The following is a 26,554-nucleotide window of genomic DNA, read 5'->3' on the forward strand; positions in this document are numbered from 1 at the left end:
AACTAAATGAGTAAATCCATGTAAAGTGCTTAGAATAGCAACTAACACTTTATAGACATTGCCTATAAAGTTAATCATTGTTGCCTATGTATTTTGTCTGTATTCTCAACAGTGAAAGAAAGGTCAGTGCAACTGGTTTTGTTAAATGTTCTATGTTATAAGGAATTACATGACATTGTACTTCTTTTGTTAGACTTTGTAATTAGATTCTTGGTGACACAATTTTATTTTACCTGAAACAACTGTTCAATCACAGGATAGTTTAATTGTCATGTGGAATTTAGTAGATGTGAAGGCTGACTCCAAGGAATAATGTTTCTTATAAACATGGGTCTAAATAAAACTTTAAAGTTACAGTTCTTTCATTTTTCTTATGTCTGATCACACACATGCTGAGTGTGTGTTCGTTTCTAAGAATTTTAATGCCTTCATCTTTTTTTTCCAGTTTAAAACCACAAAGTAAATCCTCAGTCTTTTTCAAGATTATGTAAAAGGACTTGTGAATTACATCTCAGCACCTAGGACAGCACCCAGCACCCCACATCGTGCACAGCAATATACATGAACTCTGGCTTGAGGTTTGGGGTTTTGTTCTGGATTTGGAAAAGAAGAGACCATTTTAAGGGAAAATTTAAAATATATGCAATGCAATATGGTATCATGGCTTTATTTCAAAAATGTTTTACTCTGGCTGTAGAACCCACTTCATGAAGTAGTTGAGTTAAAATGATCTAATATTTGTGTTTTAACTTTCAGCTTTGTGTTATTCTTGGAAAATTTCGCACCACTTGTGAATTCCTTGAGCCTGGGCATTGCAAACCCACTTCTGTTGGGCCCATCTCCTTTGCACTTTGCTCAGATTAAGACTCAGTTGGCGCTTCAGCAGCTGAATGCCGTTGCCTCACATGGTTCAACACCACCTTATACTTTATTAAATCAGGCATTCTTGAAAGTAGCCATGTCGAGACCCAGGTTTAATCCTCGAGGGACCTTTCCACTTCAAAGGCCAAGAGCACCTAATCCTCCTGGGATGAGGCCTCCAGGACCATTTATGAGGCCTGGATCTATGGGTCTTCCAAGATTTTACCCAGCAGGGAGAGCCCGTGGAATTCCACACAGATTTCCTGGCCATGAATCTTATCAGAACATGGGACCACAGAGAATGAATGTTCAGGTAACTCAACACCGAACTGATCCAAGATTAACCAAAGAAAAAATGGATTTTCATGAAGCACAACAAAAGAAGGGGAAACCTCATGGTAGTCGGTGGGATGATGAGCCTCATATAACTCCACCAGTGGGAGTGAAACAGAGTTCTGTAACCCAGGTTACAGAGCAGAGTCCTAAAGTACAGAACCGCTATACAAAGGAGAGTGCCTCAAGTATCTTAGCAAGTTTTGGATTATCAAATGAAGACCTAGAAGAACTTAGTCGCTATCCTGATGATCAGCTAACTCCTGAAAATATGCCATTAATATTGAGGGATATAAGAATGCGAAAAGTGGGGCGCCGATTACCTAACTTACCTTCTCACAGCAGAAATAAGGAAACACTTGGTAAAGAAGCGGTTTCAAGTAATGTGATTGATTATGGGCACGCAAGCAAATATGGCTATACAGAAGATCCACTTGAAGTACGTATTTATGATCCTGAAATTCCAACTGATGAAGTCAAGAATGAATTTCGGACGCAGCAGAACATTTCTGCAACTGTTCCCTCTTCAAATGTGATATCTAATTCTGTGTTTCATGTTGAAGATGTGTTTCATCAGATGGACTTTCCTGGTGAGTCCTCCAGTCAGTCATTTTTCCCAGTTGAGAGTGGAAACAAGATGTCAGGCTTACACATTTCAGGACAGTCAGTCCTTGAACCTGTAAAATCTGTCAGCCAGTCTATTAGCCAAACAGTTAGCCAGACAATGAGCCAATCTCTTATTCCTCCATCTGTGAACCAGCCATCCTTTTCATCTGAATTAATTTCAGCTTTAAGCCAGCAAGAGCGGATCCCACAGAAGACTGTGATCAGTTCAGCTGATCCACATGTTGGATCTAGAGGAAGTAAAAAGAGTTACCAATCAGAGGCTGACCTGCCCATTCGGTCTCCCTTTGGGATTGTGAAAGCTTCGTGGCTACCAAAGTTTACACAAGCTGGTGCCCAGAAAATGAAGAGACTGCCAACCCCTTCTATGATGAATGATTATTATGCAGCGTCTCCGAGAATATTTCCACATTTGTGTTCTCTGTGTAACGTAGAATGTAGTCATTTGAAGGTGAGTGTTTTTTAAAAGATTGCTGTACAATGATGCTCAGCGTCCAGGTTTTCTCTAAATTCTGTTATGTATGGGCTGTTAACAAAGCATTAAGTAAGTGACCAATTAATTTTGATTGCAATCCTGTCACCTACTTGTAATCGTAAGTAACCTTAGTACTGAAATGAATGTTAGGCTTTCTGCATTCCTCTTATTTGGCATAGTACATAATTTGCAATTTATTTGAACTTTTAGTTTTCTCACACAGTATCAAATTTATATAATTATATAATCATAACAGTGTTCCATGAGAAAGTATGTTTAAGATTTATTAGACATAAAACTCATTTGTAATATACACTTTCAAAGGACAGTATATTTTAGCATTGCGTTCTAAGATCTTAATGTTGCTTTAAGTGATTCTGATTTTTGTATGGACCAGTAATTTTTCAGTGTTACTTGAGAAGGCACTTTTAAAATAATTTCATGACAGAATGATTCAGGATGTAGTGATGATTATGGAACCAGCCTGGGCTCAGAAAATAGAGTAAAATGCAGGAAATTCAGAGAGAAAATTTTGCATAGGCGCTGAAGAATAGTATTATGTAGTATATGCTATTTGATGTTAATCACTGGTAAATATGAACAGGAACCACCCCTCTCCCCCTTTTTACATACATGTACAGGAACCATTGGTGGTTCTTCTTTTTTTTTTTTTTAATTTAATTTAGAAACAATCTTACTTTAAATATCAATCCTAGTTCCTTCTCCCTCCTATCCTCCTATGCTCCCCACCAACCTCCCCATCACACCCCCCAACTACTCCCCAGGGAGAGTGAGGCCTTCAATGGGGGATCATCAAAGTCTATCACACATTTGAGGGAGGGCCTAGGCTATCCCCCGTGTATCTGGGCTGAGAGAGTATCCCTCCATGGGGAATCAGTTCCTGAAGTCCATTTGTGCACTAGGGATAAATACTGGTTCCACTGTCAGAGGTCCCATAGACTGCACTGGTTTTTCTGTTTACTAATGCAGTTTATAGATACAGAGGGTGGTGAGAAGGGAATGCATTTTAAAAGAAGCTTTAATTTAAAGCTTTAGCCTTGAATTGGCTGGGTGGCTTGAACAAGTTTACTTATGTGTTAATTTTCATTCTCTTGTTATTTTTTTTCTCCTGTAAATATTGCCATTTTATTGTGTTTTATATTCATTTATCAGGTTTCAGTCAATAATCTAAAACCTGCATTGAATACTCACGTTTTCAAATTAACTGGCAAAAGGAAGCATCATTCTGAGCTGGGAGTGTAGTTCAGTGGTAGAGCACATATTTAGCACATACCAGGCCCTGGGTTCAATAAAGAAGCAGCAATATGCTGGATTTCAATACAGTAGTAGTTGCCTTACTCCACCAAAGGGGATTAAGTTGTTTGTCATTCAGAAAAATCTGAGTAATTCATTTATAGCACTTTGAAATCTGTAAGTATCCCTAGACTGAGCGTTGGATGCTCTTTGTTATTGTAATTGAGCATACCACTAACACTTCCATTTATTTTGAACTATATAAAATTTGTTTTGTAAAGCAGTTTATACAGTCTCATCAAGAAAATATACCCAAGAATGTTTTAAATGTTAGAAACAAGCAGATGGTTGTGGCACATGCCTTTAGTCCCAGCACACAGGAAGCAGAGGTAGGTGGATCTCTGAGTTTGAGGCCTGCCTTGTCTATAGAGTGAGTTCTGGGATAGTTATAGCCATATTGAGAAGACTTGTCTAGAAAAACCAAAAACAAATTGTTTGGTGACATTTAACAATTTGTGCATGACATCGAGGAAAGATATTATTTTTATGTTGATTTCAGATTTGTAGGGATCAGGCAAGCATTATAGTGCCTGTAGAGTATTTAGCAGTTTGTGATGAAAAAAAAAAAAAAAAAAAAAGCTTAAGTCTGTTTTTGGTTTGAGAAAACTTTTATTATAGTCTAGTTAGATAAGGCTGGTACCAGATGGATTGTTTGGAATAGAGTCATCTGGGAGAGAAGTCTTTATGGAGTAGTTTGAAGACATTTTTGAATGATGAGAAAGGCTTACTATGCTTTTCTAAATAAGAAAGATGGCATTTCAGATGGGAACAGCAACATGTAGAGACGCAAAGGTTCTTAGAGAAGAGAAGGCTTTATGATATGAGGCAGTGAATAACATACTAGAATAGAAATAAATATTCAAGGCCTTGAAAAGCTATTGTCAAATTAGATTTGAGGTGGAAGACATTGGAGAGCTAATTAATTTTTTTGATATGTGAAGCGACACATTGAAAGTGTTTCAGAGACATTTAAGTGTAGATAAATAGGAAAAAGGGAGATGGGGTAGGTCACTTAATTGGAAGCTTCCCTAGTTATTCAAATGTAAGCTAGAGAAGCCTGGGTTAGTAACGTAAAAGAAAAAATTGAAAGCAGTCATTAGTCATTTAGTCATTAAAAAGCACTTCCTTTGAACTGTGGAGGTGGACTAGTGAGTAAAAGTGTGAGGACCTGAGTTCTTTGATCCCCAAGTTCAAAGCCTAACAGTTGAGTGAATGACATGAGCATCTGCAGCAATCCTAGATTCCTATTGGGAAATGGGTAGATAAAGACCAGAAAATCTCTAGACTTGTAGGCCAGTTAATCTGTATATGCAATGAAAACAGCAGAGACCCTGTCTCAAGTGTGGAAGGTGATGACTGAACTCCAAGGTTGTCCTCTGACTTCCACAAGTTTGCTGTGTATGTATATTTCCCTGTTCCTAGTCTTAACAGTCAGCATAACAGATCGGGACTCAGTTAATTAAAGAATTCATATCTGCTTGATGGACAATGATGGCATGTGAATGTGGATTTAGATGTACAATTTGCCTCTTGTGATATATTTCATTTCCTTGTGTATATGTATATATTTGTGGTCCTAGAAATGTGTAGCTAGTACTTGTGAATTTCTGGTTTGAGGCTTTTTTACTATTAAGTAAATCCTACAACATCTTTGCTTTCTACATTTGAGTCTTTCAAACTGTAACTTGAGGTGTACTTGGAGAATGCAGTAACTGAATGTGTTTCATTACAAACTGGGGTTCAGGTTTTTAAAGAAATTCGCCTTGATTTCCTATGTTCTTCTGACTGAAATAACTTGATTCAAGACACTCAACCAATTTATCTATTCATTCATATATTTTGTGTGTTTGTGAGTGTTGGTACACTTGTGTCCAAGTGAGTTTGTGGAGGTTAGAATATTGAGAGAGTTAGACTCTCTACTTCTATCATGTGGGTCCAAGTAGTGATTGAATTCTGGTCATTGGGCAACAGATATTTTTTATTGAAGCTAGTCAGAAGATGAAGAGCAAGCTTTGATAGGAATTAGTGTTTTCATAGCTTGATTCAGAGCCAGCCCAAGTCTAGTTTTTGGAGCATCTTTGCTTCTTAGATAATTATTTTTCTTATAGAGGCAGTGCTGCTTTTGAGCAGCTATCTGGGTACCATGAAGTCTGAAATTGGGGTTGCATAGATACATTTACTGAGCTTATTGTATTGAGAAGGATGTCTGTTGGAAGACTGTGTATGTGTGAGTTGAATTAAAGATAGTGCCTTAGGTAAGCTGGGTGTTGACTACCTTCAGCTTATATGCTACAAAGAATCGTTATCCATTATTGTTATTTCTTTGTATGTGTTTTAAGAAAAGCTGAAAATCAGATTTTGGGGTGAAATCTGGATTTATAAATGTTGGCGACTTAGTCAAATAAAACTTTTTTTTTTTCTGAGACAGGATTTCTCTGTTACAGCTCTGGCTGTCCTGGAACTCACTCTGTAAACCAGGCTGGCCTGGAACTCACAGACATCTGCCTGCCTCTACTTCCTGAATGCTGGGATTAAAGGTGTGCGTCATCACCCGGCCAAACAAAACATTTTATGATGCAAATAAATCATACCTAATTTCCTGCCTGCCAGTGTGTCTATTTGGTAAAAACAATATGTTATTAATATCAAAGACATGGGGTTGAGCACTTTACTACAGACTATTGATTGCTGATTTCTTTTAGCTTTTTATTTGTAGCACTAAGGAGGCTATGCAGACATTTTGTTTTTACAGTGTACAATTAAGCTAGGAAGTTTAATGAAATCCTTTAGTCTGTCAAAACTTAGATGCACAGTGTTGGAAGTAGCTTGACTTTCAGGTAGCTCCTGCCAAGGTAGAACTCAGAATTAATGTCAACTGTAGTTTAATTGTGGAAGCTTTGTTTTTAGGAATGATGTAAATTAAAATGTTTTTGAAGTGGAAACAAAAGTCGTTCTTAGAAATTTAAAAATACAGAGCTGTTAGGGTTGGGTTGTTTTTTTCTTTCTCCTTTTTTTAATTTGTGTTATTGGAGGAACAATAAAACATTGAGTAATAGACACGTTCACTTGGAGACTATTATATTAAAAACTGTATTACCTGTTCTTTTTTCCCTGTCCCTCTTTTAATCAATTATATCTTCTAGGAGGTATTTATTGTTATAGATTGTAATTTTAGGACACTCATTTGTAAACAAAGTGTATAGGAAAGCATTTTTATTAATTGTAAAGCTGTATGTGTGAGGGATACTATGGCTTTGAACTTGTGTTACTTTCCTTTAAGTCTTGAAAATAAATTAGATTTGATCATTGGTAGTTTTTACTACTTTACTAATCTTTTTCCCAATATAGTGAGTACCTTGTTTGGAATGCCACTAGCTTTTGAAGTCATGTTTTGATGGTCAGTGTCATTTGCTTAATCTTTAGAAGATAAGCTATCAAGATGCTGTCTTTGGAAGGCACCATCTCAGAGATACTACTTGATAGAATGTTGGTGTTTTTTGAAATGTTGCTTTTATATATTCGAGATGTTATTTTTTTAATTTATCCTTTTAGTCAAGTCTAAATATATGTATACATTTAAAAATGAATGTTCATGGGCATGAATTAAAAACATTTTACTTAAATATCTTTTAAATGGGGTTAACAAGGTCTGGGGTTAAATGCATTTGTTTGGAGGACTTTCATTTTTATTTGTGAAAATTATGTTGTATCTAAATACTATTTATAAAAATACTATTTACAATTCAGTTTGTTAAATTTTCAAATACCCTTTATCATTTAAAAAAAAAGCCTAATTCATCAGTGAACAAGAGGATTGTTTTAATTGCAACCTTCTCTTTTTTTTTTTTTACAATAGGACTGGATTCAGCATCAAAACACTTCCACCCATATTGAGAGCTGTCGGCAATTACGTCAACAGTAAGAACATTTTCTTCCCTTTTTTTTAAATAGGCAGCAGAGTTAGAAGAAAATAGCTAATGATCACATTAACTATTAAATATTTTTAGTGTGATAATTATGTTAATACTTTTTAAAGCTATTGCTTATTTAAAATAATTATCCTGGAAAAGTATGTTTAATTTTCCAAAAGATAAGTGCCCTGTGATCCTTTACTGTCTCTTCCTAACTTAATCCCCGTTAGATAATTACAAAAAATTTTAATTGATTTTTCTTGCCTTTTCCAGAATGGTTGTGAACAGATACCATTCTTTTTAATTATCTCACCCATTTTTCAAAGATTAAATAATTCAAAGCTAACACAGATCATATACCACTATTTAATTTCCATTATAAAGCTTTTCTCCTTCTCAGCACCTGTTTTCAGAATAAAATTTAAGGGGAGAAATTGACTCCCCCCCCTTTTCTTTTTTGGCTTTTTTTTTTTTGACACAGAATTTCTCTGTTTAACAGCCCTGGTTGCTTTGGAACTCACTCTGTAGACCAGGATGGCCTTGAACTCATTGAGCTCCATCTGCCTCTGCCTCCCAAGTGCCGTGATTAAAAGACATGTACCACCACCACTGCCCAGTTCTTAGTCCTTCTTTAAGCAAGGTATCTGGGAGGGTTTTCATGATGGCCATAGAAATGAAATTTATAGCCCTAACCATGTTACCCTATTACCCTTAGAATAGCAAAGTTAAATTGTTTCTCCTATGTTAAATAGTTCAGTCACCACACTGATACTCTTTTGGGGTTTGAGAATTATTCAGGACTCTTCCAGTATAAAGTCATAATCCTACCTCAAAATACAAAGTCTTTGGAAATTTTTTAGATTGTTTAATATGTGTATGAGTGTTTTTTCTATGTGCATGTCTATGCACCACAAGTGTCCTCTGAAACGGGAATTATGGGTGCTGGCAACTGAATGCAAGTTTTATCTAAGAGCAACAAGTGCAAGTGCCCTTAACTACTGAGCCATCTATTCAGCTGCCACAGTTAGTTATAAAGAAAATTAGTTCATCTGACAGAAGTTGCAGAGAGTAGCTCTTATTTTAGAAATAGCTGAATTTTATGTCAAACAAAAATGAGTGTCAAGAATATTTTCATTTCTTGGCCTTGCTTTGGCCTTAAGAAAACTTAGTTCTGGTGGTGGCACACACCTTTAATCCCAGCATTTGGGAGGCAGAGGCAGAGGCAGGTGGATCCCTGTGAGTTTGAGGCTAGCTTGATCTACAGATTGAGTCCAGGATAGTCTCCAAAGCTACACAGAGAAATCCTGTCTCGGGGGTGGGGAAAACAGGACCCCCTCCCCCCCCCTTTTTTTTTTGAGACAGGGTTTCTCTGTATAGCCCTAGCTGTTGTCTTGTAACTCGCTTTGTAGATGGGACTGGCCTTGAACCCACAGAGATCCACCTACCTTTGCCTCCAGAATGCTGGGATTAAAGGCTTGTGCCACTGTGTCAAACCCTCTTTTAATGCTTTATTCCACTCTTTACCTTATTCAGGTTGTGTCCTCTTGAGTAATGTTTTTCGTGATTTCCTCTATGAAAATTTACCAAGTTAAATAAATTGTCATCTTCATTCTTTGTTCTCCTAAGCTGCATTGTGTTTCCTTGTGTATATATACTATGTGTAGTTTGTATTGATAAATATTTATTGTCTTTAGTCTTTATAGCTTATGTTTTCTTCTTTGTCTCTTTTAGCTTTTTCTGGATTATATAGCATAAGGAGTAGCTGGTCAGCCTGAGGAAAAAAAGATATATTGTACCAAAATTTTAGTATTAAGTACAGCTATACTGTATTATATACTAGACATATAATACTGAATGCTTTATAATATATGCTTGACTTAAATCATCCATGGTACATCAACATGATTATTTCTGATTTCATACATGAGACTGTTACTGGCTTCTTTCTGTAGAGGTGGGAATGCAGATTTTAACTTACTTATGTTTTGAACTATAGGCTGTAAACGGGAAAAGGAAATTGAGAGTGTGGTTAGCTTATAAAAAAAATCTGAAGCACACAACAGCAAATAAAACTACCTCTTCCAAGGGTTTTGATTTCATTTATACTTTTCTGAAAGATAATTTGTTGATCATCTGTTATTATTAATTTTGGGATGTTGGGTGTAATGAATTTTATTGATGTTCAAGAGAGTAGGGATTTCTAAGTCCTTCCTCTTCTTTTGAAGATCTGGAATGGAAACTGAGAGAAAGTGGCTCTGTATTTGGTGCTGAGTTGTTTTAGGAACTCCGCAGCATCTGAGTGACACCCTCTCTCTCCCTCTCATTTGTTATTGTTAAGGTAGCTGGTCCAGGGTGTCTTAGTTATTGTTCTATTGCTATGAAGAGACACCATAACCAAGGCAATTCTTAAAAAAAAAAAAATGAAGCATTTGATTAAGGACTTGCTTACAGTTAAGTTAGTCCATGATCATCACAGTGGGCAGCAGACAAGAATGGCACTAGAACAGTACCTGAGAGCTTTACTTCCTCATCCAAAGGCAGAGAGTGGGGATGGGAACAGGAGAGAAGAGAAACAGATTAGACTGGGTCTGGTGTGGATATTTGAAACCTCAAAGCCCAGTCCCAGTGTCACACCTCCTCCAACAAGGCCAATTATACTCCAATGGTCATATCTCTCAGTCTTTTCCAAACAGTTCTACTAACTGGGACACAAACATTCAAACACATGACCCTATGTGGCCCACTTTCATTGAAACCACCACACAGGACTTCTTACTCATTGGAAGCCATGTAGGCCATGAGGACTACCATCCTGTTGCCATAGCCACATTCATTTAATACCAGGAAATTAGCTTGGCAAAGTTGTTAAGAACAATGCCAGCTGCAACATCAAAGGTGGAGAAGTTGACATCACTGTTAAAGTTGTAGTAGACAATCTGGTCCTCAGTATAGCCCAGGATGCCTAGATCCTTCAGTGTCTGCTTTACCATCTTTATATTATTGTACTGGCAGCTTTTTCAAGGTGACATGTCAGATCCACCAGGGACACATTGGAAATAAGAACATGAAAGGCCATGCCAGTGAACTTTCTGTTCAGCTCTGGGATGACCTTGCCACAGCCTTGGCAATACTAGTGGATGTAGGAATGCTGTTCTGTCCATCTTGCCACAGCTTCCCAGAGGGGGTGTCTACAGTCTTCTGGGTGGCAGTAATGACAAACTATGGTTACGAGTCCTTCAACAATACCAACATGGTTGTAGATAACCTTGGCCAGGGGTCTAAACAGTTGGTGGGGCAGGAGACATTGATAACTATCTTTTGTGAGTTGTCATACTTCTCATAATTTATGCCCATCACAAACATGGCATCAACTGAAGGAACAGAGATGGTCACCCCTTTGACTCTACCCAGCAAGTGGACATTCTCCATAGTGGTGAAGATACCAGTACTCTATAACATACTTGGCACTACCATCGCCCCTTTTGTTGTTGATGGGAATTTCTCTTCTAGAATATGGAGATTTACTCCCTATTGATGACAAATTTCCATTCTCAGCCTTTGCTGTTCTATGAAACTTATATTGGATTAGAGTCAATCTGGAATGTTTAGAATATTTAGTTGAGGTCAGTGAAGAGTCATTGATGGCAACAATATCAGCTTTGTCAAATTTGAAGGTAGCCCTGGTGACCAGGCATCCAATATAGCTAAATGTTCCCTCTGACCTCTGCCATTGTGTCTTAGGGACAAGCTGTCAATACATGAGGAGATTCAACTGTTCCTGGAACAGGGAGGAGCAGAGAGTCTATTTTGTACTTTTTATCTTGCTGCTGAGATTGAATTTTTGAATATATCCACTAGTAGGTTACAGATTGGTAAATTTAGCACAAAGATGTAGTCTTTCTAAAACTTCTTTGATATTACTGTTTCCTATCCCTCTTTCTCCCTGATTCTTTTTGTTTGTTTTTGAGACAGGGTTTCTGTGTTGCTTTGGAGGTTGTCCTGGAACACACTCTGTATATCCACCTACCCCTGCCTCCCAGGTGCTGGGATTAAAGGCGTGAGCCACCAACTCCCAGCTCTCCCTGATTATTTATTCTTACATTGTTTTGTCTTTTTCTGTTTTAAGTGTTAACAAACGTAAGATTCTATTTTCAGAGTCCATATTTATACATCTACCCTGTGTTACTTTTACACTTAAGAGTATAGAGCTAGGTCTTCTTTATGTTTAATTTCTAAATGTCTCAGTCTTTATCTTTCTCCTTAATTCCAGATACTCATAAATGTTATTTAAACATTCCCTTATCTTTGCTTTAGAAATGTTCTTGAGGGGGCCAGCAAGATGCTTTGGTTGGCAATGGTGCTTGCCATGCAAGCTTGATTACCTGAACTCTGGCCCTGAAGGCCACGTTAAGGTGGAAAGGTACATACAGAACTGACTCTACAAAGTTCTTTGACGATATGTGTGCCATGACATACACAGCTGCAAATATACTCATACAATAATAATTTTTTAATTCAAATAAATGTTTACAAACTCCCATTGCTCCTGCTCCCCCCATCCCCTCTGTGTAGCCCAGCTGTCCTGGAACTCATTTTGTAGAGAAGCCTGACCTCGAACTCACTCTGATTCACCTGCCTTTGCCTACCAAGTGCTGGGATTAAAGGCATGAGCCACCACTTGGCTGTCTTACTTTTTGTGCAAGTTTATAAGGGGCCTTCTCAAGTTGTTTTTTTTTTCTCTCTAGTACAGTGGTTCTCAATCTGTGCGTCACAATTTCTTGGGCACTTGAGTGACCCTTTCACAGGGATCATCACCTAAGACCATCAGAAAATACAATATTTACTTTACAGCTCATAATAGTAGCATAATTACAGTTATGGAGTAGCAGTGAAAATAAGTTTATGGTTGGGGGTTACTACAACATGAAAAACTGTCTTAAGGGATCTTAACATTAGGAATTGAGAACCACTGCTTTAAAGGAACCATTCTATATTGTTTCCCTTTTTATGCCCTCTATTACTTCTATGCTGCATTAACCAGTGCCTGGAGTAGGACCAACTGGGGTTTGCCTCCAGGTTTTTCTTTGTTCCACCATGTTAGCAGTTAACAGTCCAGGCCTGTTAATAGATTTTATTTTTTGAGACAGGTTCTCACCAAGTATCCCTGGCTGGCTTTGAACTTGCATGTATGCCAGGGTTGTCTTAAACACACAGAGATATTGTCTGCTTTTGCCTCTCCAATGCCAAGATCATCAGTATGTTTTTAAAGGACTGCCTAAAAAGCTGTTGGATATAACTTAAAAGAGTATGATACAATGTTGTGTGTTCTGTGTGTCCCAACAGAAAGTGTGAAAATGATATGTTCCCTAGAGGTTTGTTCTTAAATTATGTATATGCATATGTGCCTCTCTGTAGGTACATGCATATGAGTATAGGTGCCTACAAGTCCAGAAGCATCAGATTCTCCTGAAAGACTTGCAAGTGGCTATGAGCCACCTGATGTGGATGCTTCTCTTCAAGAACAAGATGCAGTCTTAACTTTGACAAATTTTTTCAGCTTTCCTCTAGAATTTTGTAAAATGGGTGAGATTCTTCTTTTTGTCTTCCCCTTTATGTATGGGGTTGGGGTGCAGTGGGTGAGTGCATTGTGTCAACATTGGCTGTTGATGATCCTTAGGTGCCTTTTGTGTCATCTTGTGCAACAAGTTCTTTACAGACTGAGCTATCTTCTCAGCCAGTGTCTCATGTAGATGTAGACCTCCTAATGTTGTAACTCTCTAATATAATTTGTCATGTTGCAGTGATCACCAACAACAAAATTATTTTTGTTGCTTCTTCGTAACTGTAATTTTGCTACTGTTATGAATTGTAATATAAATATTTAATATGTGAACAACCCTGTGAAAGGGTCATTCAACTTACAAAGGGGTCTCAACCCACAGGTTAAGAAATACTAATGTATAGGAAATAGTGGTACTGCCTTTAATCCCAATACTCTGTAGGCAGAGAAAGGTAGATCTCTGAGTTCGAGGCTAGCTTGGTCTATAGGACTAGTTGCGGGACAGCCAAAGCTTCACAGAATTGAAAGAAGGAAGGAAAGGAAGGAAGGAAGGAAGGAAGAAAATAAGAAAAGAAGGAAGGAAAGAAGAAGATGAAGATGGCCTTGAACTCTATTATTTTTCACCTCCCAAGTGCTTGGAAAGCAGCTATGTCTAGCATCTCTCTTCTCTACTCTTTATCCCTACCTAGACTAATATTTTGTACCTTAAAAAACTTGGTATACTATTTATTTGACTTAAGCAAAAATTGAGGTCTTGATGAATTTTTGATGTATTTACTAGTGTGATACCTTGATCAGATAGTGAATTAGACATAAAAATGTTATTCTCAAAAAATTTCATATTTCAACTTTTTTTTTTTTTATTTTTGGGGGGGCAGGGTGTCTCTGTGTACCTCTGGCTGTCCTGGAACTAACTCAGTAGACAAAGCTAGCCTCCAGTTTACAGATATGTACCTGCCTCTGCCTCTTGAGTGCTGGGATTAAAAGTGTATGTTGCTACCACATGACCATATTTCAACTTCTTAAATTATATATAAACTTAATTTTGAGCAGTTCTGACACAATTCAGATAAAGAATAATTGTTAATTTAATGATTAATTTTATTAGTTAAATGATTAAAATATTACATTGCTTAAACTATCATTAATAGTGTTTATGTTTCAAATAGATACCCTGATTGGAACCCTGAGATCCTCCCATCCAGAAGGTAATATTTTTAATAGTATTAGTTATTACAACTTTATTTCCTTTTAAAAGTAAACAATAAAATTTTTAGAAGCTATTTTTTGGAGTTGTCCTGTTTTTATCATGGTTTTGGATTTTGGTTTTGAGTTTTGTTGTAGACAGAGTCCTGGCTATCCTAGAATTCTGTAGCTAGAACAGGCTGGTCGTGGACTCAGAGAGATCCCCTACCTCTGTCTCACAAGTGCTAGGATTAGAGAGAGAGAGAGAGAGAGAGAGAGAGAGAGAGAGAGAGGGAGGGAGGGAGGGAGGGAGGGAGGGAGGGAGGGAGGGAGAGAGAGAGAGAAAGAAAGGGAGAGAGAGAAAGGGAGAGAGAGAGAGAGAGACTGTATCCTGCTATTGTGTTTATTTTTAAATGTTTGGCAAATGATGGGTCTTTATTGCAGCTTAATTGTGCATTTTCCATGGGCTTTCACTTTCTTAATATTTTATTCTGATCCTATTATCATTTTGTGTTTGTGGGTGCTTAATTTTAAATATATAAACAACTTGGATGCTGAGAAGTATCTTATTAATGTACAGAATTCAGTGACGTATGTTTAAATGACATAATCTTTCAGGGAAAATTCATTGAAAAACAGTTTATATAAGTAATTTCCAGCTAGGTGATAGTAACACACACCTTTAATCACAGCACTTGGGAAACAGAAGCAGGTGGATCTCTTTGAGTTCGAGGCCAGCTTGGACTACAGAGTGAGTTCTAGGACAGCCACAGCTGCATAGTGAAACTCTATGTTGACTAAAACAAACAAACAAACAAAAAAACCTTAAAATAATTGCAAAATAACTGATACAGAGAAAAACATAGGAAGTAGATAAAAATACTCAAATGTAAACTAGAAAAAAGAGGGTTCTAAGCAGACTGAAGGTTAATCATCTGTTCAAATTACTTTTTCTGTACTCATAAGAGTAGATACATTTTTCATTCATTCTTTGATTTATTTTGTGTGTGTTGGTTCATATGAATATGTGCCATGGTTACTGTGGACATCAGAGGACAAGTTTCCTGAGTTGGTTTTCTGCATCCTTGTAGGGTCTGGGGATCAAACTCAGGTTGTGAGGTCTACTTGCAAAGGACCTCTCTACTCACTGAACTGGTTTGCTAGCCCAGTAGCTTCTTTTAAATAAATTACTACTGAGCCAGGCATGGTAGTTCATACCAGCATTTAGGAGACTGAAATTGAGAATTGCCACCTGAATTTAGTTCTTAGCACTCAGGTGGGGCGGCTCACAACAATGTATAATCCCAGTTCTGCTATTTCCATGGGCACCTGTACACACATGCACACTCACAAATAATAAGCAGTGAAAACAAATGTTTGTTTAAAAAGCTATTTATGTTGTTTAATATAGTTTAAATCTACATTGAATTGCTGAGTCTTGTTTCTGTTATCTCCTCTATAGAAATGAGAGCAATAGGAAAGAAAATGAAACTCCAAGAAGACGTTCTCATTCTCATTCCCCCAGTCCCAGGCATTCTAGGAGATCAAGCTCAAGTCACAGATACCGTCGATCCCGAAGTCCAGCTCGTTATAGCTATAGACCAAGGAGTCGAAGTCCAAGAATTTGCCATCGTTTCATTTCTAAATACAGATCCAGATCCAGATCCCGTTCTCCATATCGAAGTCGAAATCTTATTAGAAGAAGCCCAAAGTCCTACCGGTCAGCTAGCCCTGAAAGAACCTCAAGAAGATCAGTGAGATCAGGTACAACAATGATCCTGATGTCATCACTTTATTTGGAATTTTGGAAACGAACTGTTAGGTTTATTTAAGTTTTAAAGTTGCTATATGAAATTGGACCAACACTTAAGAGCTAGCAAGATGTATGGAAAGTTTAGTTCATCTGCTTCCATTTTAAAAATCAAGGACCAAGTTGTGCAGTGGTGGTATATGCCTTTAATCCTAGTATTAGGGAAGTAGAGGCAGCTGGTTCTCTGTGAGTTCAAGGCCAGCCTGGTCTACAGAGTATGTTCCAGAACAGCCAGAGCTATACAGAAAAACCCTGCCTCAAAAAAAATTAATTAATTAATACCTGCATACATACATAAACCATGGTGGTACACACCTGTAATTCCAACAAATTGGGAGGCTTAGGTGAAGGATCAAGATTTCAAGATTATTCTCTGCTACACATATAGTAAGTTTGAGACCAATCTTTTATCTCTTATTTAATAATGTTTTAATGACTTTTCTTAAAGCTTATTTATTAAAATACATACATATATACATACATATGTATATGTCTACATACACATACCTACACACATAGCCTATAATGAAAGAAACCCTTGTTCGTGTTAAAGTAGTACCTTGAACATATCTTCAGTTATGGTCAATATATTTTAAGAAATTGAATGGAAATGGAAATACCTAAAAAGTGTAAACTGGCTAATCTTAGAATAGTTAGAAACCTGAAGTCTCCCATAGGGTTCCACAAGGTCTTTTTATTTCTGTAAGAACTTATCTATGTTCTAGTTGACTTTCCTTGTACTTTGAACCAAAATTGTGTATCCACCGTCATAATGGGTACAGAAGCAGGGATTTATAAAACAGCAGGGATTGGTGTCATTCAAGTTCTGTGTTAATGTATTTGGAAAATTGTGTAATGATACTACTCATTTATCCTTTTGATAGTTAACTTTTATAAAACTATATAAATATGCAAGTTTACTATCAAATGACTTAGCCTTTTTAAAATTATATTTAAACATCTGATGTGTTAAATAAAAAGAATATAACAAAAAATGAACTCTGGCCTCCTGAGTTTGTCAAGAGACTCTACATCAAAAACTTTGAGGACTGTTGACATAAGGAAAACTCACTGAACAAAGGAATAGACTGTATAGTTTTATGAACAGTCTTGTAACATAACTTCTCATTAAACAAACATTTGCTTAATAAATGCTTGAATAAATAATTTGTATACTCTTAGAAATAAAATCCAAAATACAATAGGACTGAATTGTCATAAGAGTGCTTCGTGCCTTTTACTTATTTTTAATTTGTACATATGTGTATTTTATTTTAACCAGATAGAAAAAAGGCAGTAGAAGATGGAGGACAACGTTCTGTACATGGGACAGAAGTTAATAAACAGAAAAACATTGAAGCAGTTGATAAAGGACTCTTAACAGCCCAAAAGCCTAAACTTGCCAGTGGAACAAAGCCATCCGTGAAATGTGTAAGCTCTTTAAAGAGTGACTCACATTTAGGAGAACATGCTGCTCACAAGTTTAAGAATCCTGAAGATGACACCTTACCAGAAGGTAAACAGGTGTCTGGTAAAGGTGCTTTTGTCCAACGGAAGGTCAGTAATTCCTTTGTGGATTAGTGCAAGTGTACCTACCTGCATTTGCTACTATGACAAGCAGAAAATAAAATTGGGTCTTTGGAGTCACATTTCCAGTAAATTTGAAATAAATATTTGTTAAATTTGATGTGAGATAATTTTTCTTATGAATAATAAAACAACAACAACAACAATAATAATAGTAATTCAGTATTGTAGTTTAGAAATCTCAGATGTTTGATGTTTCATGTAGTTTAGGAATGCCAGATGTTTAGTGTTTGATGTGTGCAAAAAAGCTAGTCAGATCAGAATAGTAGTATGTTCCTTTAGTGTAGTGAGACAGGCTGAGGCAGAAGGCTTCTAACAGACATGTCTCAACAAAAACATATGCTGTGAGATATTGAGGAAGCTTTTTGTTATCTACAGAAGCTTTGTGGCTGGTGAAATGAGTTCAACCAGCATTAATGAGTCTTAATTTTTTTCAGCTAGAAATGTGAGGATAATTTCTGTTTATGCTTTCAGTGTAATAGCGTAATTTGCTTTTTAGTCCTGGTTTACCTGGCATATTTTGTTTATAACCTATTTGTTAAATATATTGAGATACTGTATATTTTGTTGAATTATTGTTAAATAATATCTCCTAAACTGTGATAAGTCTAATATTTTTGTGGGGTTGTGATATGTACTTTTGAAATTGTCCAAATATATTGAAGACAATTATATTCTTTGTAATAAGAGGTTATATTTTAATGGTTAACCTTAAAACAATATGTAATTACTAAAGTTTGAGATCATTAGAAACTAATAGTGAGTATAAAAACATTTTTAATTAATCTGATACGATTTTGTGTCAGGATTTCTGTTGACAGAATTTTCAAAAAGGTTTTCTTTTTTAAGTTTATTTTTGGTAAATATCGTATTTCAGTAATGTGTAGTCATATATACACTATATTATGTGTAATATACCTCATTCCTTTTTTTGGCTTTTGTTTGTTTTGAGACAGAGTCTTACTATGTAACTTTGACTGCTCTGGAATTCACTATGTAGATCAGGTTGTCCTGAAACTCACAGGAATTTGCCTGCCTCTGCCTCCTGAGTGCTGAGATTAAAGACTTACACCACTCTGCCTTGTTTCTCACTTCATTTTTTAAAATAAACATCAAACAATAAATACTTTTTATTGTGAGTTACAGATGATGACTTATTCACCTTTCTGGTCTTCCTTAAAAAGAACACAAACTCATTATTCTCTAGCTCATAGCTATTTGCTCTGCCACATTGGCCCAGTCTTGGGCAAATGCAGGCAAGCAGCTTTCCCTGCATTTTTCTTTTAAAAGACAGTATCTCTCGAGGGCTGGCATTAGAAATGTGTACCAATACATCTGGCATGCATGGGTCCCAGCCCTTGAATTACTGGAATGTAGAATGAACAAAGCTATAATGTCTGTAAGAGATCCATAAAGATACTAATATGGTTAGTAGAGATTATATGTGGAGTTGTGATTACTGTACCTTGTGTCTTACGTGTTTTCTTTCTAATTTTCTTTCATTCCAGATTCGGCTTCGGAAAGATCAGTCTTTGAGTTCCAATTCAATTCTTCTTGTATCTGAACTGCCAGAGGATGGCTTTACTGAAGAAGATATTAGAAAAACATTTCAGCCATTTGGGAACATTAGCGATGTCCTCCTTGTTCCTTGTAGAAATGAGGTGAGTCATCAGTCATTTGTGAAAATTCAGGCAGACTTGTTGCTTTTGTGTTGATGTTGTTGAAGTTTTGTAGGTTGGTCATAGGGTCACAGGTACTTTGCCACTTTGGTATAGAAGGTAGTTATCAATATGTAAAAGTATTGCTATGTTTCTAAAAATTGTAAAAATAAACATGAATTTGGGTACATAATTAAGTTATATAAAATAAATGGTTTTCTTTGTATAGTTAGTATTGTTCACATGTATGCTGTATTCCTAATAAAGTTTATGAATTACATACCAACCCTAGATTGAGAGTAACAGACTACTGTGAGTTAATGCAAGGGGAATAAATGATAATTGCTTTTAAGCAAGAGGCTTTAAAAAATCTGGAGCTTGGGGTTGGAGATTTAGCTCAGTGATAGAGTGCTTGCTAGGCTTTGGGTTTGGTGTTTAGCTAAATATGTTCCACTTTTGCTCATGCGTGCAATTTTAATTAAATGCCCTGGACCACAAAGAAATGAATATAAGAAAAGACTTGTTAGGAAGATGAAGGGGGTGGGGAAGTTGGTGAAGGGAGGGCATAAGAGCTTGATGATCATATCAGATGTGATACCTAGAGATCAAAACTGAGTTTTGTTTCACTAGATAAAAACTTTCACTGACTCAGGAGATTTCTTAGAGATATCTGTGGAAACTAAAAGTCTGCAATTTTTAAAAATGTGTCTTTATGTGTATGGGTATTTTGTCTACATGTAGTCTATACACCACTAGTATGCATGATACTTCCAGTAGGTGCTGGGACCTGAATGCAGATCCTCTGGAAAAGTATCCAGTGCTCTTAAATCTGGACCATCTCTCCAGCCCCATTCTTCATTTCTTATCACTTAGGATTATTTGATCAGTGTGGATGAATCTTCACTAAAAATAACTAACATTTGTTTGGTGGTTCCCAACCTTAGTTTAAAAAAAATAGAAATCAAGCTTAATGAAAGCTAAGCCAGAAGCCGGGTGTTGGTTGGTGCATGCCTTTAATCCCAGTACTCAGGAGGCAGAGGAAGAGGCAGGAGGATCTCTGTGAGTTCGAGACCAGCATGGTCTACAGAGTGGGTTCCAGGACAGGCTCCAAAGCTACAAACTGTCTCGAACCACCCCCACCCAAAAAAAAAAAAAAAAGAAAAAAGAAAAGAAAGCTAGGCTAGATCTTGGTATCCTCCTGTTGTTCAGTTAGCCATGCCTTTCCATTTCTTCTATTTCAGGAGCCTTCCATGGACTCATCCCTTATCTTTGTCATGGTATAGAAATTATATAAAGTGAAACAACCCTAAGATCAAATTATAGGTTAGCAAAACAAACCAAAAAAAAAAAAGCACCACTTCTTGAGATAACTTAATAGTTTTCTTTTCTACAGAGAAGCATTAAGTCCATTATAAAAATGCAGAGCCATAAGCCAGGTGAGGTGTCATATGGGAATTGTGGGCAATAGGGTCAAATTTTGAAGGACAGTCTTGGCTACATAGCAGTTTAAGGCCAGCCTTTATGAGATCCTATCTCAAACATTTTTGAATATAAATAAAATAGGTCTTTAAACACAGATTTTTTTTTTCATTTACAAAAACATTTATTTTAGGCTTACTTGGAGATGGAGTTTAGAAAATCAGTTACTGCAATCATGAAGTACAGTGAAACAACACCTCTTGAAATAAAAGGAAAAAGTGTAAGAATATGCGTTCCAGGAAAGAAAAAAGTACAGGTAAATTGAATTTATGTGTGTTTGTTAATTTTACTTTTTTAATGTATGGGACATGTATAGAAAATACATAAATCTTAGTCCAAAAGATTAAAAAACGTGTGTGTGTGCGTGCATACATATATACATACATACACACATATATTACCACAACTAGTGTAATACTAAGTGATGAGCAGTGAACTAAATTAATGTAGCACCATCTTAATAAACCTAAAATGATTCCTGGCTTGCAAAAGAGAAATAAAATTGACAACATTATAGGAGTTCCCATGATTGGTTTGTTCCAATTCTTAAACTTTCTCTTCTGCCTACAGGTAATCCTTGGGTTTCTGAAACCATATTTATGATTACAAGTTTTGAGCTTTACATCAGTATAATCTGTTCTGTTCTCTGGAGCATTTGTTTGTTTAGAAATATCAATGTTTTCTGGTCTACAGAGATGTCTCTGTGGTTAATTAAGAGCACTGGCTGTTCTTCTAGAGGTCCTAAATTTGATTTTCAGCAATCACATGATGGCTCACAACCATCTGTAGTGGGATCTCATGCCCTCTTCTGGAATAAATGCATACATGTAGATAGAGCACTCATATGCATAAAATAAAATATTTAATTAAAAAACAGTGTTTGAGTTTAGGTTTTCTAGACCATTTTCTATGCTGCAAATTTTCATAGATAATATCTATAGAATAATTTAGGAATTTTCAGTAAGCTTTGCTTTGGTTTTATATATATTTTTTGCAATTTAGCTTTTTATTTGCTATGGAATACCTTCTTTAGAGATTTATAAGCACATATTCCTCAGTCAGTAGTAATTTAACCTTAAAAGTAATTGAGTCATTCCCCATCTCTTAATTCTATGTTGTGTTGTGTGATTATAATAATGATTAACATGCTGGATTCTTTTGGATGGATACTTTATTTATTCCTATTTTTTTAAATTTCCATAAGCAAGACTTTAGTTAACTCCTTATGACTTCTATAAGCCTTCCTTTTGTATTTCTGATTGTACACACCAGAATAGTTGATGGGTGAAGAATGTAGGTATTAGTTCATCACCTGTAGAGTAGCTGTAGAGTCATCCACACCCTTGTGATTTAGGAAAACTTGTACACTTGTAGGACCATCTTAATCCCTTCAATTAAAAAAAATTTAGTAAGACATGTTGTATTATTTTATTTAGCTACCTAAGTTAATTCCTCTGTTGAATTTCCTATATCTTTTATATCAATATTTTTGTTGATTTTCTAAAGAATAGAGTATCACTGTATTGCCTAGGTTGACCTCAAATTCTTATCCCTCTCCTTCAGCTTCCCTGGTACTCTTATAAGCATGAGCTACCACATGCAACTTTCTATAGTGGTTTTATCTTTATTTGAAAAAATTTATTTATAGGTGTCTGTTATCTTTGATATTAATTTAGTATTCTGTATTCTATGTTGAAAATATTGTCTTCAGCATGTTGCTTGCATGCATATATATATATATATGAGATTTAAATTTCCATATACTGGAAATGAGCCGGTAAGATGGCTCAGTGATATAAGGCACTTGCCATCAAGCATGATGATCTGAGTTCAATTTCTGGAACTCACTTGGTGAAAGGAGAGAAAGAACCAACTTGTTAAAGTTTTACTTTAATCTCCACAATGTATTGTGGAATAGGTATATTCACAGAAGACATACAATAAAAAGTATTTTTAATTTATATGTTCTTGAATGTATTTTTATTTTCTCCTGTGCATTTTACTTATTTACTTGACATGTTTTATAAGATCATTCTTGTTCTGTTATTAATATGTATATACCATATTTTAATATATGTAATATAATAGCATATGTAACATATCTTATATACAGAATATAACATAGAGACTATAATCTGGTTGAAGTCAGTATAATTTCCAAAAACAGGTAGGTACCTGAACTCAAAAACTCTGCCTAACCTGCCTTTCCTCTCCAATTTAAAAGACTGCCTGTGTAAAACTATTCTACATTCATAGATATATTTGGGATCATTCTTTTGCCTAAATATAATATTACTATATACTTTTAAACTGATAACTGTACGTCCTTGTCTTTCTGGTTCTTCTTCTTTGTCCTTTATTTATGTAGATGTTGATAGATCTATCTTGTGTGTCTGTATATGCATACACACATGCCTGAAGCTAGAAGCTAAAAGACAACATTAGTTCTTTCTTATTTTGAATCCTAAGGCTCACACGTATCAGGGTTGGCAGCAGGCCCCTTAGCCATAAGTCATATCATCAGCCCCGTTTTGATTTAATATTGAACTAGGTTTATAATCTATTTAGAGTCTCTGATATTATTGAGATTTGACTGTTGAGTTTATAGCGATTTTTTTTTTTACAACATTACATCTATTCAGAAATTTAGCGTATTATTTACATTTTATACTTGTTGTTTACAAGTTGTTATTTTGTGAATCTTTTGTTTTGGGTCAGCTTTTTAATTTGTATTTTATGGGTATGAGTGTTTTGCCTATATGTATATGTGTGCACCATGTGCATGCCTGCTGCCCTTGGAGGTCAGAAGAGGATATCATATATCTGAAACTAGAGCAAAAAACAGTTGTGAGCTTCCATATGGGTATTGGGCATTGAAGCTAGGTCTTCTAAAAGAGCAGCTAGTATTCTTAATCACGGAGCCATCTGTCTTGCCCCAAATTTTATACTGTAAGTTTCAATTTTATTGTTTTGTCTAATGTGTATATAGATTCAGGCACATCTGTGCCATGGTACACATATGGAGGTCAGAGAACAACTTTCAGGAATTGGTTCTCTCTTTTTACTCTGGAATCTGGGGATCAAACTTATCAGTTTATTCAACAAGTTCAACAAACTTTTATCCAGTAAACAATCTTGTTGACCTAAAGAAGTTGGCAATGTGTAATATAAACTCTTAAGAGTTCATTATATGTGGCCCTTTATTTTGGATACCCAGGGTCAACTGTAGTACAAAAGTGTTAAGTGGGAAATTCTGAAATAGACACTCCATATATTTTAAGTTGGATGTTGTTAAGTCCACGATTTTATCATGATAAGATATGAAGAACCCTTCTGTCTAGCATATGCATAATGTATGTAGTGGTGTCTGTTTTATGTTGACTGTTGAGAGTTCATGTACTTTTAATTTTTTAGATAATATGATACAGTTACATAATTTCTCCCTTCCCTTCCTCCAAACCCTCCCATATATCTATCACCCCTTGCTCTGTCAAATTCATATCTACTTTATTCATTTTTTTATTGCAGTTACATGCGCATGTGTATGTGTGTATACACATATACACACATAAACACATAAATATTCCTAAATATAATGTGCTCGGTCTATATAGTGTTGGTCATATGTTTGAAAGCTAGTCATTTGGTATTGGATAACCAATTGGTGTACTCTTCCAGAGAAGACTAGCTTCCACTCTCAGCATTTCTTATGTTGCCTGTACTTCTTTGTCTAGGGTTGAGGCCTTGTGATCTTTCCCTTGTCCATTTGAGTGTGTATGTTTGTGTCATCCATGTTTAGGCAGTCATGTTGGTGAGACTTTATGGGTGTAGCTTCTGACATTACTAGGAAACATAATCTCACAGCAAATTCCCTGTTCTTTTGATTCTTACACTTTTTCTTTCTATTTTCTCTTCTGAAATGTTCTTTGAGCCTTGAGTAGGGGTTATGTTTTATAGATGTATCCATTGAGACTGATCTCTACAACTTTGTATTTTGATTAGTTCTGTCTGATCATGAGTGGTGATGGCTATACTTTTCTATGGGTGTAGGGACAAATGTTTAGATTGTTGTTAGGGATTATGTAGGTGTAGTAAAGTGATCTTCACTAACAGAGTAGTTGGCTAGGTTTCCAGTACTAGGCATGGTTTCTACCTTGTTGAGTGGATCTTAAGTTCAATTTGAGATCTGATGTTTAGCTATGCTTGTCACTATTGTACCCTGAAGGTTATTGTGCCAGAATGTTCAGTGTTGTAGTTCATAGGCATCATATAGCTGGGTAGGACTGTTAGTTTCTTCCCTCCTTTGGAAACTTGCATGGCACCCTCTGGTACTTTTTGAGGTAGGATTTCATTATGTATCTCTGAATTTGACCAAGCTGGCCTCCAACCCACTGATATTGGCCTGGCTATGCCCCTCTATGACTCTGCACCTCTGCCTTCTGAGTGCTGGGATTAAAGGCATACACCGCCCTCCCAAAAGCTCATGGTACTTTTATTCAAGTGATTCTATTTAAGTATTGTTGACAGTCTATATATTCCCACGAAATAATTCTTTGAAGTGAAAAGGACAATATTATGTTTTGAGTGACCACATCATGTAACTTTAATTTTGTTTTATTACCACTGTTAATCTCTTATTCTACCTAATTTATGCATTCAGCTTTATGTATAGTGGAAAGCTGTATATGGTTTCATACTGTGCATAGTTTCATCTACTAGAGATCTTGGAGTGCATTCCACACAAAAAGGCAAGAACACTGAACTGATTTTTTTTTTTTCCTTCAATATGATGAAAAGTTTTAAGAGTAGGAGCAGCAAGTTCTATCTCATTTTATGTTGTTGAAAGAATGTGGATATATAGAAAAGATGACAGAACCAGGCCCTTCTGAAGCTGTTGTATTGACCATAGCATGATCATAAATTAAAGGAAGTTTAAATAGAAAAGGGTAATGACCAGGGTGTTGGTGGCACATGCTGTTGTTCTTTTGCTGCAGCTAATGCCTATAAAACACAAACAGAAGACTCAGTGCCTATGTGGAGTTTATTGAGAGAGAGGAGAGAAGGCCAACCAAAAGCAGGAGGGGTGGGCAGAGAGCAAGAGCAAGAGAGGGCTGTGGGCTTGGTGTGCTTGCTTTAAAAGGGGGCCTTGCCCATGCGTAACTGAGTCCTCTGGCAGCCAGGTAAAGCTTAAGCAGCCAGGTAAGGCTGACATGGTGATGACCTGGCCATGAGCATCCCACCCATCCTTGGGGGCGGGGTCAGCTGGCTGCTAGTTCCTAACACATGCCTTTAATCCCAGCACTTGGGAGGCAGAGGCAGTTGCATGTCTGTGAGTTCAAGGCCAGCCTGGTTTACAGAGCAAGTTCCAGGATAGCCAAGGTGGTTACACGGGGAAACCCTATCTTGAAAAACTAAAAGAAAAGGGTAATGGCGTGTTTAAACTTCAAGATTTTGAATGCTTTCATTATGAACTCTACAATTTTCTAAATTACGTCAACTTTCTTTTTTAGTTGGAGGAGCTAATTTTTTGTCCTAAATAATATTTCCTTCTTAGAACAAAGAGATGAAGAAGAAACCTTCAGATTCCAAGAAGTTGTCTGCATCTGCTTTAAGGTAAGTGAATCTGTGTTTTCATATGAAAAATTAATGTGTATGTATGTTGAGAAATTTTAATGTTTAAGTCTATATCTTTAACTACCATTATTATAAAATTGTATATAAACACTCCAGTTTTAGAAATTTATAGAACTTAGAAGT

The 26,554-nt window shown here is 36.2% G+C and overlaps 1 protein-coding gene across 1 annotated transcript in view; it reads left to right on the top strand.

Moving 5' to 3' along the window:
• Positions 1 to 26,554, top strand: part of Znf638 (zinc finger protein 638) — a 77,850-nt gene that overhangs the window by 19,892 nt on the left and 31,404 nt on the right. Inside the window, exons 2-9 of the mRNA XM_051203012.1 lie at positions 757 to 2,269; positions 7,464 to 7,525; positions 14,248 to 14,286; positions 15,726 to 16,027; positions 17,356 to 17,630; positions 19,169 to 19,321; positions 20,931 to 21,053; positions 26,352 to 26,410. Coding sequence (XP_051058969.1) covers positions 757 to 2,269; positions 7,464 to 7,525; positions 14,248 to 14,286; positions 15,726 to 16,027; positions 17,356 to 17,630; positions 19,169 to 19,321; positions 20,931 to 21,053; positions 26,352 to 26,410 — 2,526 coding nt within the window. The remainder of the gene's footprint in view (positions 1 to 756; positions 2,270 to 7,463; positions 7,526 to 14,247; positions 14,287 to 15,725; positions 16,028 to 17,355; positions 17,631 to 19,168; positions 19,322 to 20,930; positions 21,054 to 26,351; positions 26,411 to 26,554) is intronic.

This window comes from Phodopus roborovskii, unplaced genomic scaffold (genome assembly GCF_943737965.1).
Source record: "Phodopus roborovskii unplaced genomic scaffold, PHOROB, whole genome shotgun sequence".
Lineage (NCBI taxonomy): Eukaryota > Metazoa > Chordata > Mammalia > Rodentia > Cricetidae > Phodopus > Phodopus roborovskii.